Below are 17,722 nucleotides of genomic sequence, written 5' to 3'. Positions count from 1 at the left end.
ACGTTCGCATTAATATATAAAAGGGAGCTATCCAGACTTTACCCAAACAGCATTCCCATGCCTGTTCAGCTTGGATAAAAGTTTTTGCAGTATTTTTTTTCACATCTTTTAAGCGTCAACAGGGTGAAGTGCATTAAATCCACTGTCACGTCAACTAACAGAGGCAGAGATCATTCAGTCAAAATATCCACGAGTCCCCCTCCAGACCTGCAGGGGGAAGAGAAAAATCAGCCACATCACAATTCAACAAACTTCCTTTCAGATGCCAGGGGCATATTGTCTACAGATCAGCATGTGAGCTCAGCTGGGGGAACAAACAAGGAAAAGCCTGTTAGTGAAAGAAAAAAATGCTTAAACAGAGAAAGCAAAGCAAAAACAAAGAGACTCCTCAGTTCCTGGTCAAACACAACTGGTAGGAAATAGACTTGGATGCTATAGTTCTAAGTTTGGTTAATGCTTAGTTTGTTTGAAATGTTTGGTTTGAGCAACAAGCTGTGTTTATCTGAACTTTGAGTGGCTCAATCAATTTGAAGTATTCACAAAGGCAAAGTGGATCTTTTTGTTTTGCATATGCTTATGTTTAAATGCTGAGTTCAGTTGCTCATTTTCTTTTACTTAGTTACTTATGCTTCATATTTTTCTGGTATATGTATGCAATTCCTGAACTAATTCAATGTTTTCTTTGTTTAAGGTTATCAACCTAATCACCCTCTAATTAACCTTGCCATAGACTGCAAAAAGAGAAAGAAAAAAAGGAAGATCTGAATTGTTCTTGCAATGCCCTTTTTCTAGTTGGGGCGAAGAACTGGGGAAAATCAGGACAGCTTGATATCCACTTAAGTGGTTGTCTCTGGAACTGTAAATCTGCAAACAAACCAGGTTAGTGCCACATCAGCTACTATTTCTGTCTACCAACACTTGTATTCAGTCATGATGTAATTAATGACAAGTCTAACATACACAAGAAAAATATGATAAAGGAAGTAACAGGAAGTAATCCTAATGTGACGTCATTGCACTCTGCCATGTTGTGCTATCTTCATGTTATATCATCAAAATATCTTAGTTCAGCAAGCATCAAGCCTCAGTCAAAAGATGCTGTAACACCCTCCATGGTAGGCTTGTATTATGATCAGATGACTTTCAAGGCCAAACAGGAAATATTCATACTGACCATTCACTTCTGAAAATGTCATTCGTTGAATCTGTACCACATTTACAATAATTATCTGATCTGAGCCAAATTAATAAAAGCAGGCTGACAATTTTTTATTTTAAAGTCACGTTTAAAAAAAAAAGAAGTTTTCTCACCGTCGCTAATGTGCACTGTGCACGGCTGAGTTATCGAAAATACTACATTAATGCTTAAATGTTTTTGAAAGTTATCGAATAAAGTTTTCAACACTTCATTCATACAAAATACTCGTTTTTATTTTTCCCACCTTCAAATTCCAAATTGTTTGCTTGATGTGAAAGTTGTAAAGCAACTTAAAAAATGAATTTTCTTTAAATACCACCTTTTTTAAATTATTATACTGCTGCTAATTGACAGTATTATTACAGCCAGCAGAAAACTTCACACCTACAAAATAAAAATGTAATTCTTTTTCTTGTTCAGTTTACATTATTTCAATTTTTCATTTGCAGCATCTTTCTTTGCAAACTCTGTTACAGAACTGTGTTTGGTCATTACAACATCCGTTACAACTCAATTTATTTAAAAAGCATATTATTCACCTGAATCTTACACGTTTATCAAAATGCTGCAAGAGCATATTTGATGATGACTTTAGTAACAGTCCTGTTTTTAATAGTCAAAGCAAAACAATGTAATGTACATCAGAAAGAATACATATACCATAAATCAATTTCTTTGATTGAACACACCAAAAGCACCATGCAAACCACTTAAACAGGGAGCGCTTATTGCTTCAGAATGTAGTAGATTCACAAAGGCTGCTGCTGTAAAGATTTGCTTTCTTTATTCAAACCTGGTCATAGTCTTATTACTAAAGCTGAATAACAATTGCCAGTATGCTTAAGCGATCCTTGATTTCGCACCAATCTCTTCCAAGACTGCAAACCACAGAATTGTAAATTTCACTTCACAAAGGCTGCCAGTGAAAGTCTAATCACAAATGGGGGGCTATAATAAGTTATGTAGCTACTGAAAATGATCTATTCCTCATAAATGGCATCTATACAACACGATTCCAATGAAGTTAGGATGTTGTGTAAAAGTGAAATAAAAACAGACTTACAAATTCTTTTCAACCTATATTCAATTGAATATGTCACATAGTTGAGAAATTTTAGGTCAAATTATTTTTTGAGGGGGTGGGTGAGGGTCAAATATTGGCTCATTTTACATTTAATGCCTATAACATGTTGCAAAAACCTTGAGCTATGGGCATGTTTACCACTGAGTAACATCACTTTTCCTATTAACAACACACAATAAGCATTTGGGAAGTAAAGACATTCATTGTTGAAGCTTTGTTGGTGGAATTGTTTCCCATTTTTGCTTGAAGTCCAACTTCAGTTGTTCAACAGTCTCTGTTGACATTCCATCGGCACTAACACACCTCCATATCATCACGGATGCTGGCTTTTGAACTGGGATAGAATTCCACCTACAAAGTTTTAAAACTTAGTGTACTCACTTCTCAAATACCTATTGAGTGATTTCAAAAGGAAAGGCGATGCAACACAGCAGTAAATATGCCCCTGTCCCAGCTTTCTTGGAACATGTTGCAAGCAAAAACTCAAACTGAGAGATATCAACGTTGATCAATTTGAACAAAAATATCTCATTTGAATATGGGTTGAAACTGATTTTGAAAATCATTGTGATCCGTTTTTATGCTTTACACAATGTCCATGGGGTTTGTATTTGTAATATTGACTAGATAGTGACTGCATATTTTTCCATCACAGTCTGAAGCTCATGTTAATAGCTATGTTGTTACCATAGGAACCCACAGCTTTAAATTACAAGACAGCGTATGCTATTGTCTTTAATTACTGATTTTGCAAAGGAATTAAACCTTTTAAGCAATGAAACATAAAAACAAAAACAATAATTAAGCAGACCAATGTCACAGATAAACAGCGATTCTTAAAAATAATTACACCTCTTTTTTAACCAGTGTGGTTAAAAATAAGATAAAGAAAATAAATTGTACACCATATATGAAAAAGTTGTACAATACAGATTTGAGTTTATTTACACACCTTGACCAGGACCTGTGCTTACTAGCACATACACCTAATAGACAGGGGATAGATATTGAAATTCTTAAAGAGCAAATGACTCACAAACATGGTAGAAAATGCAGTTTGTGAGCAAGCCCAAGGATTAATTGTTGTAACTCAAAGATGGACGAGAAAAGCGGCTAGACAAGAACAGATGACTGAAAATGTAGCAGTGCAGCACTTTGCAGAACTTTGGATGGTTTGATGATTTTAAACAAACTCACAACTGATTCAGTGTCTTTCCCTTGAGATCCTCTGGCTCAAAACTGAGCACTGGCAAATGTTACGAAAGCTTAACCGCCATCTTCTGCTCTTTCTTCATCATCCTCTGAGCCTCTTTTTCCATCTTCTTCCTCTGTTGCTCCATGGACCGCTTTTCTCTGTCAGCCAATTTCTGTTGTCTGTTACAAGGATTACAGTTTACAAGATATATAGATCAGAAAACATGTTCATGTGAGTTTGAGTGCAACAAACGTCACCTATTTTTGTCACCTTATTAATACACAGTAGTGGTACATGCTGCTATCTACTGGTCAGAGTGAACATACATGCCCATCAGCTGTATGTACAGTAATAGATGCTTTACCTAAGCACCTCCTCTGCTTCCCAGGTGGCGTCAGACTCCTCCTCCCAAGCATTGGTGTCCCCCTGCCAGGTGTCCATTTCGCCAAGCTCTGCCTGTAGAAAAAAAAACACTGAGTATTCAACAGCATAAATACAACAGAATGAAATCGCACTGTTCTGTTTTCGCATTCAAACAACACAACCACCCACAGGCCCGGTTTGGTAACGAAATAAAGGTGGACTCTTGCCACTAAATGAACTACGAACTTTTCTTTTCATGTCACGCATCAAATGGAGTGCTATTTAAAAACAGAACACATCATATGAATACTTTTACTAGAATTTCTAAGAGGTGGTGAGGTTGTAGGGAAGCCTGAAAATCTTGATGCAACTGTTCAGAGTAAGACAGACATAGTGTAATGACCAACTGACCGTGAATGACAAAACCAAAGAATTTCTAGCACCTATTTTATGGCATGCATTTGTATGTTTTTTTTGTGTGTCGGTCTATGTCATATTTAGCTTGAGCTAAAGTTTTACTCCCCCTACTTTTTTAAATCCGAATTTGACTTTAAGTTCTCTTATGTTCATGCACAACCATTGTGCACCTTTTCACACTGCCTGTGTGAAATGTCAATTATTTTTAATTAAGGAATGGATTTTTTTTAAAAAACAAACTCATTAATTGGAAAAAAAATCAACAAATCAATCATTTATTAGAATAATCATTAGTTGCAGCCCTACATTTACTCAACGTTACCTTCACTTTCATGTCTTTCATGGCTATAAACAGAATGCATGTCTGAAGCTTCAGAGATGCTAAAGGATAACTCACTGAAGGTGGACAGAAAGTCATCATATCCTGAGAGACTGCCAGTCTGCTGGAGAAACCTGCTGACCCATCAGGCACCAGGTAGTTCAATGGCTCCCTTTTCTTTAACACTATCTGCAAAGTGGAACAAGCCATACCGTAAAACAGCAATTATAAAGTATTAAATGTTTCTTTGAATCTGCAACTACACAGATTTATTTTTTACTTTTTTCTTCACTAAACTCAACATGTTGCCATCTATTAAATAACAGCATAGGTACAGAATGCAGAAACCTCTGATGGTTTATCTTTAGCTCATCACACTTAAAAATATGCAAATAAAGGCAGTGCCTTGTCTAATAGTACGATCTACAAGAAACACTTTCATAATTCATAATTCCTGAAGCGTGTCCATCATATTTGACGTGATACCTGATAACTAAATTTAACAATGACATTTTAATGAAGCTGTGAATAACAAGTCACTTATCAAACATTAAAATGTTTGATAAAGTTCATATAGCAGCATTATCAAATCATAATTATGTAAAATTATAAAGATTTCTTTGTGATGTAATTATGATAAAGATATAGCCTACCTTCTGTGTTTTCCTGATGGTTGGTGCCATGTCTTTGAAGTAGTCGGGCTCTTCATTCTCAGTGGGTTGAGGGGTAACGTTTCCATTACCACCTTCAATCTTAATACTTGTTGGAGCATCTTCATCCCAAGAACTCCATTCTTCAACATCTGGCTGTATGCAGAGAGGAAAATTATGTGCTAATATTCACAGAGTTCGGAAATGTTCGCAAAACATTTGACAGACGTTCGCCAACAGTTTTTGTTACTATTCTTGTCGCAAGAGAAATACTGGTGAATGTTTGCGACCTTGAACAAAACCTGCTGAGAACGTAACATTCGCTGCCTTTGAACACACTCACAATTGTTTGCCCCTGAGTGGGATAGGGAAACTTTAAGAATTTTCAAACACAAATGGGAAATACACTGTGATAATAAATCTTACAGTCTGTCCTTTTCTTACCAGGCTATAGTAGATGATTAATTTCACAGAGTTTACTACTAACCTGTTTTGGTATGGATGATGAGAAATCCACTGTGGTCGGGAGAGTTATTTGATCCCCACTGAGCTTTCGGCCCCTTCCACTCCTAGTTTGTTGGCAAACAATAACAAAAAAAAGGGAAGTAGTTAAACAGATAAACAACAATGTGCAACTGGAGGCCTGCTGCAACAGCCAGATTAACTCCTTGACTAATCAAATTAATACATAAATAAAAAACATGACTATATTGAAAAATGCATTGTCAAAAAATAAATGATGCATGTTTGCACAAATTTAGTTAATATTCGAAATAGTATTTTGTCATACATTTGGTTAGGAAGTACTATGTGGCCCCGCAATAGCAGTGATGAAAAACTGTGCCTTCTGCCAGCATTTAAGATGCCCATCCCTGGTGCAAAAAATGGATGGATGGATGGATATGTTAGGGGAAAATCGTTCAATTACTTATGCCCAACCACTACAGCTATCATATTAGAATAATACTGATACAGTTGTCCAAATAGCTTGTTTGAAAGTTTTTGTAAACACTTACCTGCATATCAATCTCTTAAAGAAAGACAGCAAACTGGCCAGACATGTGCAGATCTTAAACAGACGGAATTGAGTGATGGCCATGACGAAATTGAGCTGGTGAAAAAATAATCATTTTTATCATTCTTGTGGATTTGCTGTCAACTATCAACAACTATAGTGTAATATTAAACAATGTCAATATCAAGCAAAGCACCGAATGTAGTAAAGAGAACATAGAATGTAACGTTTGTGCATTTCAAGGCTCACCAGCAAGCGTTTTCTTTATTATCGATCGTTTCAATAATTCAGCCACAAACGTAAATTACCGTATGCAAAGCTGATATTTCCTTTTGTGTTGCTGACGACACAAGTTCATTTATGCTGCATGCTAGCTTAGCCAATAGAAAATCATTTGATTTCCAAATCCCTCAGTGGCCCCGTGGAGTGTGACTAAATTTGCTAGATACTAAATGACGGCGAGGTCACAACCATGAAAGAAATACATACTCCGCTGCTGTTTCATGACAGAACTCTAATGTCGTTGCTCATCTCTCTTGCGCAGCTGCCATCTTGGAGCTCAGTTGGGAGGAGCAGGAACAAGGAAATAAGAGACGACTCGAAAGCTGCCTTCATTCATCCATTCATTAAGTGTCGGAGTTCGCGAAAAAAAAAAAATATTTTTGCGTCACTAATCAAAATTACTCATTCAATTTTTAAATTAAACAGATTCTGGCGTTGAGGATTTATTACACTGTAATAAATATGCTGTAATAATTACAGCATATTTTGGTGAATTAAATACGTCGCAACCTCTGTCATTATTATTATTATTATTATTATTATTATTATTATTATTATTATTATTATTATTATTATTATTATTATTATTATTATTATTATGATGATGAGTATTATCAGCGATGCAATGCTGCATTCGTGGGAGGTCGGTAGGGCTGATTCCAATAAAATAGTTTGTTGTTCACGATACGTTTTTGCCTCCGGCTTTTCTTCCTAATCATTTCCTAAATGTATAGAAATAAAAGAATATTGTTTCTTTCTTACATTTCACTAAATAACTTAAGGTAGGAACACAACGGCATACCTTCATGCGATTATTAAAAATACTTTGTGTTACGTTAAGTTATTTCGAATAACAGATGTTTGTAATAATGATTGAATTAAGCTAAAAAATGTTTATAAACGGTAAATTGTGTTTTGCCTTTTATGTATTTTGGCATTATGGGTTCGCCATTATCGACTGACGTCATATTAGCTCAAAAGCGTCAGCCCACAGTAGCCAATCAACACGCGAGTCAAACGGAAGTGCAGTATTTTAAAACTTTCAGTTGAGTTTAGGACGAAAAACATTGCTCGACCTAATAACTCAGTTAAAAAGGATTAACGTGACTATCATCTCCACGGTAAGAGCCCCCAAAATACATGTAAGGGTAATAAAAAAAAGAACCATCATACGATTCGTCCATAGAATAAAGTAACGTAGTGCAATATTTGGAATATTGTGTGTTTGGCGCATCTTACGGCAAGGCCTGGTGTTAGGGGTGGGGTGGCTTGTGTCTTGTCTGACATGTTGGCAGTGGTAGGGCAAACATATCGTTCGACTTCGGTGAAATAAGGATTAATGCTACTGGCATCTTTGCACGGTGAGAGGCGACAAATTATTCAGGCATAACAACTCATGCGACGCGTCGATAGTAGCAACCTGGCGTGATCAATCGCTGAACAAAATCGTTAAGTCATTTTGCGATGCTCAGCCACGTTAGCTGCTTAAAATCTCGCCTGCAGTTATTTTTTTCCCCTTTGTTGCGGCATCCATTCATTGTGAACTGGTTCTTATTCTCCAACCTGGCTACAAAACAAAAACAAAAAACAGCAAAATACAAACAAAAATACATGTACAGTGTTGTCTATGGACAGACATGTCGTTATCTCTCACTTTAGATGGAAGAAGCGCGTACGGAGAGAATGCAGAAACTTGCCATGGTTTGTCAACAGCTCAACAAGATTAAAAAACATCTCAATGAAGGTACTTTTAATGCTGTGTTGTCCTATCGTCTACAGGTTTAATCATCTCTTTGATTTCCTTGACTTTCAGATGACACTGATAATATCAACCAGATCATCAGCTTAAATTCGTCTGAAGCTTGTCTGTCATACTTGATGAACCTGGAGAAGAAAGGGGACCCACACTCGAATTCGTATCATCTCACTCGACTCATCAATTTTTACTCAAGAGTGTTTTCAAATATGCCACTTGGACTACACTGCAAAAATGAGAGTTATGCCAGGATGTTAGTAAGATTTGCAGAGTTGAAAGCGTGAGTGACCTTGTTATAAATCATGTGCAAGTGTTTTCCCTTCTTTTCAATACTACTACTGTGATACTGTATTTCTAAAAGGTATGATTTACCTATTCCGATCCTTTGATTTCTGTACGTATCTGCTGCATTTTTAAAAGCTGCAGTTGTGGCAGAGTTTAGGACCAGGCCTTTCACCCATAAGACCTGCTTTTGCCACACAATGCTATTTTCATCTGATGATAATGTTTTTCATTTCGTAGAATTCAAGATGTCAACGAGGCTGAGGCCAACTTCAATTTGGCAAGGTCTCATTGCCAGAACTTTGCATTTGTTCACATCGCACATGCAAAGTTTGTGCATTCTCAAGGTACAAACATTTTCGTAATAGTGTAAATTATCACATAGTATCTGACATCTTTTTTTTTGTCATCAGGCAACATAAAGAAATGTGTGTGTATATTGCAAAACGCAATTGATCTGGGTGCCGACCCAAAAGAACTACTGGAGACTGCCTTGCTACGTTTGCAGGGAGAAAAACATCAGAGTTTCCCTCCGGATGAAAAGGAAAATTACCCATGTAAGAATCTTTCTGTCCTATCACCTACTGTGCACAGCCTTAAGTTATAGTTCATCGTGTCTTTAGGCACTTTATACACTGCATTAACATTGAAAATATACGCGTGTATTTGTCCAGGTCAGGGTGAGAGGTTACTCTATTAGTTTCATTTAGAAGTATCCTCTTGGAATTCTGATCGAACATATCAGTCATTTTCAAGCATACATTATACTTGATACAAAGTTTATTAATTGCCATTGTATTTTTGACAGATTTGTTAAACAGTACTGCTCATGATGTTAAAAAAGCCTCAGAGTTCCAGAAAGTAAGCAGGATATCGGATGGGACAGGTGAATTGCATCTGTCAGGCAGTATCAATTTAGGGTAAGGTGAACGACTACTTCCAACTTTGAACCTGCTTCTTTACATTTTTAAAAACATGTCACTTTTTTGTTCTCTTAATCACAGAAGTAAAATACTCAGTGTATCATTAGACCAGCTGCAGAACCGGATGCCTGCATCTCAATGCAAGAGTCTGGTGAGAATTCGATTCCTCTGTGTTGGTCTAAATTACTATTTATTATAAGTATATTTGTTGGTGTTGAAGTCTGTTTTTTTCCCCCCTTTATATATTAGCCAGGCAGAGTTCCCAATGTTCCTTCCTCCATCCCAGAAAAGGATTGTGATGGCGTTGGTGATTATGTCAATGAGAGCCCATCAAATAGCACTGATGGATTAATTATAAAGAATTTATCCAGGTATATTTTCAACAAAATTACTAGTTCTGAATTACCTGCATCTTTTCTATATTTAAAAAAAAGTACGGTCTAAAAAAAGCAAAATGAGATATGCACGACAATAAATGTGTTGTGTGTAAATGGTGTCTTTGTGTTTCAGGCAAACGTCTGGTTCTCATGGGAGCACAAAGCTTGGGTTATTCTCGGCAAGGAAAGCCCCTGAAGATCACCACTTGGACAGCTTTCCGGTTTGCATTTTGTTTTAGTATTCCTGATCACAGTTTTTAGTGCTCAGTTCAGGAGTGATATTGTAGCAGGGGTTAAAAAAGAAAAAATGTTTTTTTCATTTTTTGCAGACACCATCTACTACCCCGGTAAATGGCCCTTTTGAAGTCCAGGACTCTGTGGAGCCCATGAGTACTCATCTTGATGCAGATGATTCAAAGAATACCCTCAAATTAGACGGTAATAATAGATGGTGTTTATACATGCCTACATAATACTGGATTGACCAAAACGTGTTTCTTTTGAGGGGAGGGAGTGACTTTTGTCTGACCTTTAGCTTTGTCTTTGCAGATGTAACTTCCGATTTTGAACAAGTCCTTCTGTCAAATTCCCTTGAGTCATGTTGGACTTACCTGGTTAACCTTGAAAAAGGAGGCAACCCTCATACAGACATCAACCTGCTTAATAAACTCAAGGATTGCTATTCTAAAATTTTCATCCGTCTGCCCATAAGACGGTACAACAAGAACTCTTGCTATGCAAGAATACTGATCAAATATGCAGAACTCAAGGGGTAAGTGTTCGCTGTACTTTTACTGCATTACCCTGTAGTGTGTTTCCTAACCTTAAATAATAATGATGATCTGAATCATCTCAATTTACTCACACTTTGATTTGCTCATAATGGAATCTGGGCCTGTTGATTTTACAAAATGTGGATATATTAGTAGGAAACCATGACTTAATGGGAACCCTGCTTACGTATTATTGTATTGTATGTGTACAAATACATACAATTGACTGTTTTATAAAAAGACATTTATTTCTTGTTTAGCAGTGCGGGAGCTCCTAAAGTGACATGGGCAAAAATGTTTCTTATTCCAACGGTCTGTTTTTGAAACGTTTCGCATTTAAAATTTTTGTTTTTCTTTTAAAGCATTGATGACCTTGATGAAGCTGAAGACCATTTCATAGTTGCAAGATCCCAGTGCAAATCATTTGCATTTGTTCATGTAGCTTATGCTCAGTTTGTGGCTTCTCAAGGTATAGTAATGCAACATTTGTTATTTTTGCCTGCTGATTAAAACAAGCTGTGAAAGCATGACAGTTTGTTTGTTGATTGTAAATCAATTTCAGAACACTCTTTTTGTCCTCTTTATTCAGGCAATGTGAACAAGGCGATTTCAATACTGCTCAAAGCTCAGTCATTGGATGCCAAGCCAGCTGAGCTGCTGGAGGTTGCGTTGCAGAAGCTGAAAGCTGGAGAGAAACAACTTGTTTCCACTGAGAAAGAGCAGCTCTCTCTAGGTATTCTTGAAGACACTTATTGGAAGGTCTGGACAGCAATGACATGCCTCTGCATGGGCCATGAGCTCTCTTATAGCCTAATTTAAAGCCTAACTGTTTAAGAGGAGAGCTCATCACTGGTGACAGCTTGTTTTAGCAGTTACGCAAATCTTGATTTTAAAATTAAAACCCGAGTAAATCTCAAACCAGTAATCAGCCCATACCTAGTATTTGTTTTCCATTGTTTTTTTAAATTAACTTGCCAACATTGTTGAATCCAAGAATCCCAGCTCCCTGATAAGGTTGCTGGAAACCAAACCGTGGAAGATCCCAAACCGGCCAGCAAGGAGGGTGTATCAGTTGGGGAATGGAAGATGACAACTCAGAAGGATGTTATTGCAGAGGTTTGACATCTTTATACATTTTCTGCAAAATGTTTTGGTCACCAGACTGTGTGTGACTGTGTGGAGGACTTCTTATTATCAAAGGCCTTTAAATTGGTCACATAAATTCATCAAATAAAAAAAAAAAAATCAGTACTTGAAAAATGTATTTACGATGAAAAAATTGGCATCCATGACAAAAACGCGTCGAATCAAGGCGTGTAAAATTGAGGTTTAGGTGCAATTGGAATGTCAACCCTGCTAACTTTAGTCACAAAAGAAACAATATTTTTTTTCTTAAAATCCATGAAATTGCCTAATACATTTGGCGTAATGCTGCAATTGCAGTCTCAAGGTCACCTAACTAGTGTCAGGCTGGTCAGTTGAAGACCGTTTTCATGATCTGTGATGTTTTCAAGCCATTCCTAATTTGCAACATATTTTCTAATTCAACTTCCTGTCAAATTGAACTCCTTTTTGCATGCTTCTTCATCTTCTTTTCAGATGAAACGTGTAACACCACCTGATTCCAAACAGATTCCTCATGTCGTGAAATCCATCCCGACTCCATCTCTTCGGCTTCCATCGACATTAAATCTACGAACTCCAAATAACTACAGAAGCACATGTGCAAATAGGTAATAAACACGACCGTTGAATATCATGCATTTATTTGTCTGTGCATGCTTTGAACACAAAAACTCTTTAGATTTAGATGACAATTATGAAGCATTATTGTTGTGATTTTTTTGTTGTTTTTAACAACTGTTACAACTAACTTCTATTTTCAGCTTTATTACTCCTATTGTAAAGAGAGACCCTCCAGTGTTGTGTTCATCCAGAGATGCAGCACACAGAGTTGAACCTGTTCAGCAGCCTTGCACACCTTTGAATCACTCAACTGGATTTCAAATTCCACAGGTACAACCTTTTAACTTGTGCAACAACTCTATAGTAAAGCCCTGATCACAATTCTGATCATTTGAAGTACGAAAGTGTACTGGAGGACGGAAATATCTAACAATCTCTACTTACTTCCATTTCCACTTTGTATCACATTCTGTCTGGATATTTGTTATCGGTATTTCAATTAAAAAACACAATTCAAAACTTACTATGCAACTGAAAAATAAATAATGTAAAATAAAAGTCAATCAAATTTGGTATGACTTAGTATAAATAAAACAATAACACAAAACCGATGCACGTTTTTTCTCATACCAACAGGCTTCCCTCACATCACTGTCAAATGACTCCATTACCATTAAAGGCAAGCAGTTCTTCATTCTTAAAATGATTGGACGTGGTGGATCCAGCAAGGTAAATGATAACGAAAGGAAAGATATGATGAAACTGTGTTGTGCATATAACTCACTTATAATATACTAATAATAATAATACATAGTCATTAGTATTCATCCATATTAGCGAAGTCTTGACTTAAAGATATATTTTTTTAGGTGTACCAGGTCCTGGATCATAAAAAACAGTTGTTTGCGGTGAAATACGTAAACCTTGAGGAAGCGGATGCTCAGACAGTGGAAAGTTACAAAAATGAGATTGAACATCTGAATCACTTGCAACAATACAGCGATCAAATCATCAAGCTCTACGACTAGTAAGTACACAGACTGCTTGGAAAGAATTCCATTGTATACAACAATGAATTATTCTTTTCATCACTTTAGCAGGTCTGGTTTTACTATCTCACAAATTTTGACTTGTACTTCATATTTGAGGGAAATACATGGAAATGTACTATGTAACATTTTTTAATGTTCTCACGGTCCTGTTTTTGCAGTGAAATAACAAACGACTACATTTACATGCTGATGGAGTGTGGCAACTTAGATCTAAACACTTGGCTGCGTAACCGAACGACTGTCAATCCACTCGAGAGGAAGTTCTACTGGAAGAACATGCTAGAAGCTGTCCATACTATTCACAAACATGGTGCATATTATTTTTTTTCCTCTCATCGTCCCTCATTAGACTTGCTAACATGTATTCATTTCAAACCAATCTTATGCATACTTTTTCTCTTGAATGCAGGCATCATTCACAGTGACTTAAAGCCAGCTAATTTTGTCATTGTCAATGCGTCACTAAAGCTCATTGACTTTGGCATTGCAAATCGCATGCAGCCTGATGTAACAAGCATTATGAAGGACACCCAAGTAAGAGCTGTTTTTTATAGAGTAGTTAAAAGTCAATGAATGTTCGATGTACAAGTAAAATAAAACATGGTCAGAGTAAATGCAATTAGTTATTGTGTAATAGTTGTCTTTCAATCACAGGTTGGAACCCTGAACTATATGCCCCCTGAGGCAATTAAAGATACTTCATCCCAGCATGGAAAAGCATGCTCAAAAGTACTTTTTCTTTGTTTATTCAACATAATAAATACCTTTCTGATTGCAGAAGTGTGTCTGATAACCTTTTGGGTGTTTGTTTTGTCTCTCAGATTAGTCCAAAAGGCGATGTGTGGTCCCTTGGATGTATCCTGTATTGCATGACCTACAAAAAGACTCCATTCCAAAGTATCACCAATCAAATCGCCAAGCTGCATGCCATCATTGATCCCAAACATGACATTGAATTTGCTGACATCTCAGAGAAGGATTTATTGGATGTTTTGAAAGTAAGTGGCCTGAAACTATACACACTTGTATTGGTAATTATTGTATGCTGCAAGCATCGCTCCACATTTCAATATTTACATTTTGCGTTCATATTCTCAATTTTACAAAAGACACTAAGGCTGCTCGATTACGGGTAATAATCATGATTATTCTTTTCAATATTGAAATCACAAGTATTTACACAACTATGTTTTTGAAATTAGAAAAGCATTTATTGAACATGTTTGAAACAGCATTTATTGAATATGTTTAAAAAAATAAAAACACCTGTTAACGGTGTTGGGCAAGTTCATTTTCTAACACAAACTAGTTGTAAGTTTATGGTTCCAAAAATTGAACTACGCGCACACACTATATCGGCTAACCTCTTCTGTGCTGTCATGAAGCTGATAAATTTGTAACAGCTAATATGGTCTTTTGTTGTACAGAGGTGCTTGGTACGAAATCCTAGAGAGCGAATATCCATCGTGGAACTGCTGGAGCATCCATACCTGCAACTTAAACCACAAGATTCTCCGGAAACAGGTATTGACATTCAACACACTAATGCATACAGTAGTACTCTAAATGATTAAGCTGTAGAATTTACCAATATTTCTGGACTGCAAAGCACACCAGATTTAAATTTAGCCACAAAAATATGTGCATGCTGTTTTCTGGCTGCTTTGCTTTACTAGTCACAAATCTCTGTGTTATGAAGTTCTGAGTATTCAGCCTTATTAGCAGCATATGTCACATAACATTTCTGGAAGAACTTGGAAAAATGTTTGCCACTTTGTCTAGCATATTTCTTAGCCAACAATACAGAAATACGTTTGCGAAACTACATTCACCAGAAGTCTCTGGTGGCTAGAATATATCCCACCGGGTTGTCATAGGGGTTTTCTATTACATGAAAATGAGGCTCTAAAGCGGCCATGCCAGCACAAGATTCCCATCCACGTTTGTTGTCATGTCCAAATTTTATGCCCCCTCATCTCGCTATTTCATCTCCTCTGTGACGTGTCTCACGGCTGACCACAAAAGGTTCTAAAGCGGCGATGCCGGCACGAATGTGTCAGGTCCTGCATAAAAGGACGTGCAAAAAAGTGTGCATAGCACAGTAAAAAAAGGCCGATGATACAATTTAAGTAAAATTTTGACGAATGAATATTAAAAAAAGAAAGACTATGTTATTTTCATTATATTTATCTCTGAGATTTACACTATCGGTGAACTTTGGGTGTTAATGTATCCCCTATAATTTGGAATGTAGTGTAAGTCAGAATTAGATTCAAAGGCTCATTTTGTTGAGAACCATGTGACACATTTTCAACTTTTTCAGAACGTCCATGCAACAGTGATCTCAAGAAAATACTAACTGACCTCGCAGCCCTCCAGTCTCCCAATAGCATCATCAGAGCTGCTAACGTAAGATTTACTTAATAAATTGGCTGCTCTTTTTCTTCAGCCATTTCATCATCTCACACTGTGTTTGTCACTCAACAGAATCTGGCCAAAATGTGCAACAGTGGCAGGAAGCTGGATGTGGCAGAGTGTGCAAAGTCAATTAGCTATGTAGAAAAATAAATGTAAATAGGTTTGTGTGTGTTTATTCTGTTTTTGTTTTTTTTTGTTTTTTTTACTTGGATACAGTGAAAATTAAAATTCTGCAAGATATTGAACAGAATTAATGTAAAGAGGTTTGCTTTTTTGTTTGTGTTATTCTTAAATGCAAATTCTGCAAAATATTGAACAGAACACTTTTAGAGATAAAAATGTCCATCATTTCATCTTCATTTCATTGTCTGTTTAAATAAATTTACAGTATCTTCCTCATAATGTTTTCAAATAATTTCAAACAGTGCCGTGCAAAACTACAGAAAGGTTCACCGTTACACAAAAGAAAGTTACAGGTAAATTTTTCCCGGCTTTGATTCGCAACTCAGACTCAATGTGCTTTCCCACACTCCCCAAATGCAACATTATAGTCTATTCATATCGTACGTCCATTGTCATATGATATAAATGATTTGCGTACACGCCCCCTCTTCTAACCAATCAAACCACAGTATGTTTCTGAAATGCCCATGCTTAAAAAATGAAGAGGGTCCACTTTTGCAACAGTGATACTATGGAAACCACTGACATCAATTCATGATTTTTTTATTCGTAGTAAAGTAAGATTTTATAAACAAAAACAATGTTACAGATCACTTATTTTATCACCTAAGGCGCTCTTATTTATAGAGGTGGTTAGTTGTAATAGACGATCTTCGTAGTTTGGTTCCGTATTCACGGGTCACAACAATAATGGCGGCTGCAGCACGACTTTTCCTTCGAGGTGCATACTCGAAACTTTCTGTCTCCAGTGTATCGACGGTACCGCAAAGCCCATTTGGACCTGCATTGCTGAAACTGTCACCGAACTGCGACTCCAATCCCAAAACACAGCGTAGACATGCAGCACACTTTACCTTCCAGCCCGACCTCGTCCCGACCCAGTATGGTGAGTAGCTAGCAGCTGTTCAGCTAGCTTTTTCCTCTGGCGCTCCTAGCACAAAAAGAAACCGTATTTTATTATCTGTCATATAAAGTCTAAAATATCAGTTCGTTTAGAAAACCTTACTTTTTCTGTTCGCGTAAAATATTAACCTATCTATTTAATCAGATCTATTCTCTTTCTCTCTTTTCTTATTGTTTTTGTCGTGTCCGATGTTTATATTGTCTCTGTTTGTGTTTTACTGCTGGCAACAGAATTCCGTGGATCATTAAAGTAACTATTTATCTATATAGAAACTTCAATGTTACAATTTTCATAGACACTGTTCTGCACGGATTACATTTGCAAATTGACTTTTGATTAAATGCATGTTTGCCTCCTCCTGACAATAAACTGTGGGGGCAAAGATTTAAAGCGACAATTACTATAACTATAGAATAACATAAAATCTACCTGTTTGTGTTAGTAATGCACTGAAATATGACACCGCTGCCACACCTGGACCGTTTGTAAACTTGTCGATCAAATTCAAAACTAGTTTCTATTAAGCAACAAAATTAAAACCCAAAAGTAATTTCTATTTTTTTCCTGTTAATTACATACTTGGCAAAAACTCTTAGATGACCCATGTCTTAAATTCAAAGCATGCATAATGATGGGTTTTTAAATCAAAGCAAAAATAACCCATCCATCCGTCCGTCCGTATGTCCGTACGTACCGCTTGTCCCCATGAAATGTTTATTGAGGCTTCACACTGTTTAATTTTCTTAGTAAGAATAGATGCCCAAATATGTGACAAAACAGTTTAACACTGTATCTTCACAATGGAGCACTACATGGTTCTCAGTCTTTGTGTGTTTTTAGAAATG

The 17,722-nt window shown here is 36.6% G+C and overlaps 3 protein-coding genes and 1 long non-coding RNA gene across 12 annotated transcripts in view; 2 read left to right on the top strand and 2 right to left on the bottom strand.

Annotated features, from left to right (window-relative positions):
- Positions 1-2,336: 2,336 nt before the first annotated feature.
- ebag9 (estrogen receptor binding site associated antigen 9) lies at positions 2,337-6,878 on the bottom strand. Its single transcript, XM_049729548.2, has 7 exons — positions 6,731-6,878; positions 6,243-6,337; positions 5,714-5,795; positions 5,230-5,382; positions 4,655-4,765; positions 3,842-3,933; positions 2,337-3,656 (listed from the first exon to the last, which is right to left on the bottom strand). The coding sequence occupies exons 2-7, from the start codon at positions 6,323-6,325 to the stop codon at positions 3,539-3,541; spliced, it is 639 nt and encodes a 212-aa protein (XP_049585505.1). The 5' UTR covers positions 6,326-6,337; positions 6,731-6,878; the 3' UTR covers positions 2,337-3,538.
- A 615-nt stretch (positions 6,879-7,493) lies between these two features.
- Positions 7,494-16,192, top strand: ttk (ttk protein kinase). Of its 3 annotated transcripts, none has more exons than XM_049729543.2 (25): positions 7,494-7,644; positions 8,183-8,267; positions 8,337-8,532; positions 8,802-8,908; positions 8,975-9,118; positions 9,370-9,481; positions 9,566-9,635; positions 9,734-9,855; positions 9,995-10,082; positions 10,191-10,299; positions 10,411-10,633; positions 10,997-11,103; positions 11,224-11,367; positions 11,629-11,750; positions 12,234-12,367; positions 12,521-12,650; positions 12,957-13,049; positions 13,190-13,347; positions 13,531-13,682; positions 13,782-13,906; positions 14,027-14,101; positions 14,194-14,370; positions 14,800-14,896; positions 15,696-15,781; positions 15,860-16,192. In XM_049729543.2, exons 2-25 carry the CDS (start codon positions 8,183-8,185, stop codon positions 15,938-15,940), a joined length of 2,937 nt encoding a protein of 978 aa, XP_049585500.1. In that variant the 5' UTR covers positions 7,494-7,644; the 3' UTR covers positions 15,941-16,192. The 3 variants fall into 3 exon arrangements, with proteins under 3 accessions (XP_049585500.1, XP_049585498.1, XP_049585499.1); XM_049729541.2 differs by having other exon boundaries at positions 8,337-8,559; XM_049729542.2 differs by lacking the exon at positions 7,494-7,644 and adding an exon at positions 7,762-7,884 and having other exon boundaries at positions 8,337-8,559.
- Positions 15,971-17,722, bottom strand: LOC137840598 (uncharacterized). 2 transcript variants are annotated; one of them, XR_011087351.1, is made up of 2 exons: positions 16,980-17,722; positions 15,971-16,904 (listed from the first exon to the last, which is right to left on the bottom strand). It is a non-coding gene; the product is annotated as an uncharacterized lncRNA (long non-coding RNA). The 2 variants fall into 2 exon arrangements; XR_011087350.1 differs by having other exon boundaries at positions 17,307-17,722.
- Positions 16,475-17,722, top strand: part of bckdhb (branched chain keto acid dehydrogenase E1 subunit beta) — a 35,123-nt gene continuing 33,875 nt past the window's right edge. For 5 of the 6 annotated variants that reach the window (XR_007483720.2, XR_007483719.2, XM_049729546.2 and 2 more), the window contains exon 1: positions 16,475-16,859. Coding sequence is in view for 4 of the 6 variants with exons in the window: in XM_049729546.2 (XP_049585503.1) it covers positions 16,664-16,859 (196 nt within the window). In the remaining 2 variants the exon portion in view is untranslated. The remainder of the gene's footprint in view (positions 16,860-17,722) is intronic. The other variant, XM_049729544.2, reaches the window with a different exon arrangement.

This window comes from Syngnathus scovelli, chromosome 9, assembly GCF_024217435.2.
Source record: "Syngnathus scovelli strain Florida chromosome 9, RoL_Ssco_1.2, whole genome shotgun sequence".
In the NCBI taxonomy this organism is placed as follows: domain Eukaryota; kingdom Metazoa; phylum Chordata; class Actinopteri; order Syngnathiformes; family Syngnathidae; genus Syngnathus; species Syngnathus scovelli.
This window is presented reverse-complemented; position numbering and strand designations above follow the sequence as displayed.

What these genes read in the sequence shown, in the direction of transcription:
- ebag9 (XM_049729548.2), bottom strand. Translation starts at nt 6,325, where the DNA reads ATGGCCATCACTCAATTCCGTCTGTTTAAGATCTGCACATGTCTGGCC. An exon ending in TTTAAGAGATTGATATGCAG is followed by an intron (nt 5,796 to 6,242) that starts GTAAGTGTTTAC and finishes CCAACAAACTAG; the next exon opens with GAGTGGAAGGGGCCGAAAGC. An exon ending in TGACTTTCTGTCCACCTTCA is followed by an intron (nt 3,934 to 4,654) that starts GTGAGTTATCCT and finishes TTTTTTCTACAG; the next exon opens with GCAGAGCTTGGCGAAATGGA.
- ttk (XM_049729541.2), top strand. Translation starts at nt 8,183, where the DNA reads ATGGAAGAAGCGCGTACGGAGAGAATGCAGAAACTTGCCATGGTTTGT. An exon ending in AGAAGCACATGTGCAAATAG is followed by an intron (nt 12,368 to 12,520) that starts GTAATAAACACG and finishes TTCTATTTTCAG; the next exon opens with CTTTATTACTCCTATTGTAA. An exon ending in ATTTATTGGATGTTTTGAAA is followed by an intron (nt 14,371 to 14,799) that starts GTAAGTGGCCTG and finishes TTTGTTGTACAG; the next exon opens with AGGTGCTTGGTACGAAATCC.